The sequence below is a fragment of the Quercus lobata genome, chromosome 2 (genome assembly GCF_001633185.2).
Source record: "Quercus lobata isolate SW786 chromosome 2, ValleyOak3.0 Primary Assembly, whole genome shotgun sequence".
Taxonomy (NCBI): Eukaryota; Viridiplantae; Streptophyta; class Magnoliopsida; order Fagales; family Fagaceae; genus Quercus; species Quercus lobata.
The window spans coordinates 69174688-69177834 of record NC_044905.1 but is presented as its reverse complement, the minus strand read 5'-3'; the positions used below and the strand labels follow the sequence as shown (position 1 = coordinate 69177834).

At 35.5% G+C, this 3147-nt stretch overlaps 1 protein-coding gene across 1 annotated transcript; it reads right to left on the bottom strand.

The window, feature by feature from the left end:
• Positions 1 to 609: 609 nt before the first annotated feature.
• Positions 610 to 2787, bottom strand: LOC115976336 (chalcone synthase). The gene is made up of 2 exons (XM_031097546.1): positions 2425 to 2787; positions 610 to 1917 (listed from the first exon to the last, which is right to left on the bottom strand). The coding sequence occupies exons 1-2, from the start codon at positions 2603 to 2605 to the stop codon at positions 914 to 916; spliced, it is 1185 nt and encodes a 394-aa protein (XP_030953406.1). The 5' UTR covers positions 2606 to 2787; the 3' UTR covers positions 610 to 913.
• Positions 2788 to 3147: the final 360 nt, after the last annotated feature.

Genomic DNA, 3147 nt, shown 5'->3' with positions numbered 1-3147 from the left:
CTAAAATCATAAATCTTCCCCCATAGGAATTGGCAGCTCAGACAAAGCAATATTCAAGTTGTTTGTCGCTAAAATCACTAGTATTATTATTTTTTCAATTTGATAGTCAACTTTTTTGATAATATAAATAATTCATTTTGAAGTAAAATTATATATAATTTTTAACATTACAAGATTGATGAATCTAAATTTGTAGAAGTTCTTTAAAAAATCATTTTATTTAATTAAATCAAATAATATAATTTCAACTATAATTTAGTTATTTAATTTAATGGACATGATGATCATTTTGAAAATAAGATAAAAGTTGATGGACCCAAAAAAAAAAAAAAAATTTAAACTTCAAGAACCAAAATAAAAACAACCCCAAACTTTAAGAAGCAAAAAGTGTAATTTAATACATTATATTCAAGAAAAATACGGTCATGATTTATTATTTTTATTTTTCAACTAATTAAATACCAAGCGAATGACCAAAAGTGGAAGAACCTTCTGCACATAAACAAAAGTAAAAACATACAACAAATATTGAGATTCGTAAGAAGAAATGGATTCAAGGGTAGATCTGATTTTTAGAGTAGTAAATTGATTAACAATAAACCCAAAAAAGAAAAGAAAAGGAGAGGAAAATTAAAAATAAAATAAAAACAAGAATTGAAGGTAGTTGACTAGTTGTTGAAAGAACGTGAAACAACCCATTGGGCCGTCACGAGGCCATTTGTATTTTTTAAATGCTAAACAATTAATACAAATTACAAACAATAATGTAGTAGAAGAATATTATTACTAAGGAGCACCAATCAGCGTAACGGTCTCTTTATTGGAAAGTGATCATATTTTTTTGCCTGTAACCCAATCGAGATAATTTCAATTTCACTCATCACGAGCACACACAGATATTCATCATCGATCATCAGTGACTGGTTTCCACGGGGACACTGTGTAACACAACTGTCTCGACAGTCAAACCAGGTCCAAATCCAAACAAAACACCCCAATCCAACCCTTCACCTGTGGTGGCTTTTCCATTTTCAGCAGAGCTCTTCCTCATTTCATCTAATATAAACAACACACATGCACTAGACATGTTCCCATACTCACTCAGAACGTGACGGGTCGATCTAAGTTTCTCTTCTTTGAGTCCTAGCTTGATCTCAACCTGGTCAAGAATGGCAGGACCGCCTGGGTGTGCAATCCAGAACAGAGAGTTCCAATCACTTATACCAATTGGATTAAAAGCTTCAACCAAGCTTTTCTCTATGTTCTTTGATATAATCCCAGGTACATCTTTTAGCAAGTGAAAAGTGAGACCCACTTCACGTAAATGTCCATCGATTGCACCATCAGAATCTGGTAGAATTGTCTGTGCAGCCGACACAAGTTGAAACAGGGGACGCTCAATTTTAGTATCTGGGTCAGCCCCAATAATCACAGCAGCTGCACCGTCGCCAAAAAGTGCTTGACCCACCAATGAGTCCAAGTGGGAATCAGAAGGTCCACGAAAAGTAACTGCTGTGATCTCAGAGCAAACCACAAGAACACGAGCACCCCTGTTGTTCTCAGCCAAATCCTTAGCAAGACGAAGCACAGTCCCTCCAGCAAAGCAACCTTGTTGATACATCATGAGCCTCTTCACTGAGGGTCGAAGGCCAAGGAGCTTGGTGAGTTGGTAATCTGCACCAGGCATGTCTACACCTGAGGTTGTACAGAAGACAAGGTGGGTGATCTTGGATTTGGGTTGCCCCCACTCTTTGATTGCCTTTGTTGCTGCTTCTTTTCCCAACTTTGGAACCTCCACCACTACTATATCTTGACGTGCGTCAAGTGATGGAGCCATGTACTCACACATCTTTGGGTTTTCAGTCAAAATCTCCTCATTCAAGTGCATATAACGCTTCTTTATCATCGATTTGTCACCTGTAATTAGTACAAATGGTGCATGGATTGGAAAAATTAGTAGTTTACAGGAAAAAAAAAAAATCATCTAAATTTGAAATGAATAAGACGTCTTGTCTTGTCTTGCGTATACAACTCATGTGGGCTTACATATCAGTCTCACATAAATTTTATACGCCAGATCTATACAAGGTTTTTTCTAAATTAATTTATTTCATGATTTCAGACTATAAATGTATAAAACTAACAAATTATTTAAATTTTTTATATAATCTAAGAAGTAATTAATAAACTCCATTTCAAGTGGAGATTTGTTTAGTAAGAGTAAATAGCACCACTACGGTGCATTTTATAACTAACAAGCATGAAGTATTAAGTTACTCGCTTATAACAATCAAATTATGAAAAAAAAAAAATTAATTTAGTTCATCTTTGCTACACAATAATTTAGGATGCATGTGGGATGCATAAAAATTACTAGTACGTACTAAATTACTAATATTACATATGATAGATGCGAATACATACACATGCGTTTGAACTTCTCCTTCAACTCGGTCATGTGCTCGCTCTTGGTGATTCGGAAGTAATAATCTGGATAGTCAGCCTGAGAGACACAGTTGGAGGGAGTGGCTGTGCCAATGGCTAAAATGGTGGCTGGACCTTCTGCTCTCTGAGCCTTACGGATTGCATCCAAAGACGAAGCCATGTGTGACAGCCTGAATTTGATCTTAGTCTCTCTCAAAGAGCTAGCAAAGACCGAGTTAACCAAGAACTCGATCGGACTAAAATTTCTTTTTTAAGCTCTAAGTGATGCTTGTGATACTGAAATTAATTTTCTGAAAGAGTTTGTTTGTGTTTTGGTTTTTGGGGACGAGATGACAAGAAGAGCAAAGGCAGAGTTTATATAAGACGGAATGAGGTAGGTTGAATGGACGGCCATTTGGTGATCCACGTGAGCTTTGGGGTTAGGCACTTTAACCGGTGGTAGATATGGAGCCACATTTATTCATGAAGTTGGTTTGCATGTTGACTCCTAACATTTTGAGATCTTTTCTCTATTCCTTTCTGTTTCCAATATTCTCTTATAAGCCACTTATGTTTTTAACTAACCTCACCAACAACAATTCGGAACAATTTAACAATATTCCTTTATTTTTCTTGATACTCACGAATGAATAGCTCAAAATATAAGTTTTAGTTAACTCAATTGATAAAAAATTTGTCGTTGAATAAGAGTTTTTAAGGTTT

What these genes read in the sequence shown, in the direction of transcription:
- LOC115976336 (XM_031097546.1), bottom strand. Translation starts at nt 2,605, where the DNA reads ATGGCTTCGTCTTTGGATGCAATCCGTAAGGCTCAGAGAGCAGAAGGT. An exon ending in GGAGAAGTTCAAACGCATGT is followed by an intron (nt 1,918 to 2,424) that starts GTATGTATTCGC and finishes TACTAATTACAG; the next exon opens with GTGACAAATCGATGATAAAG.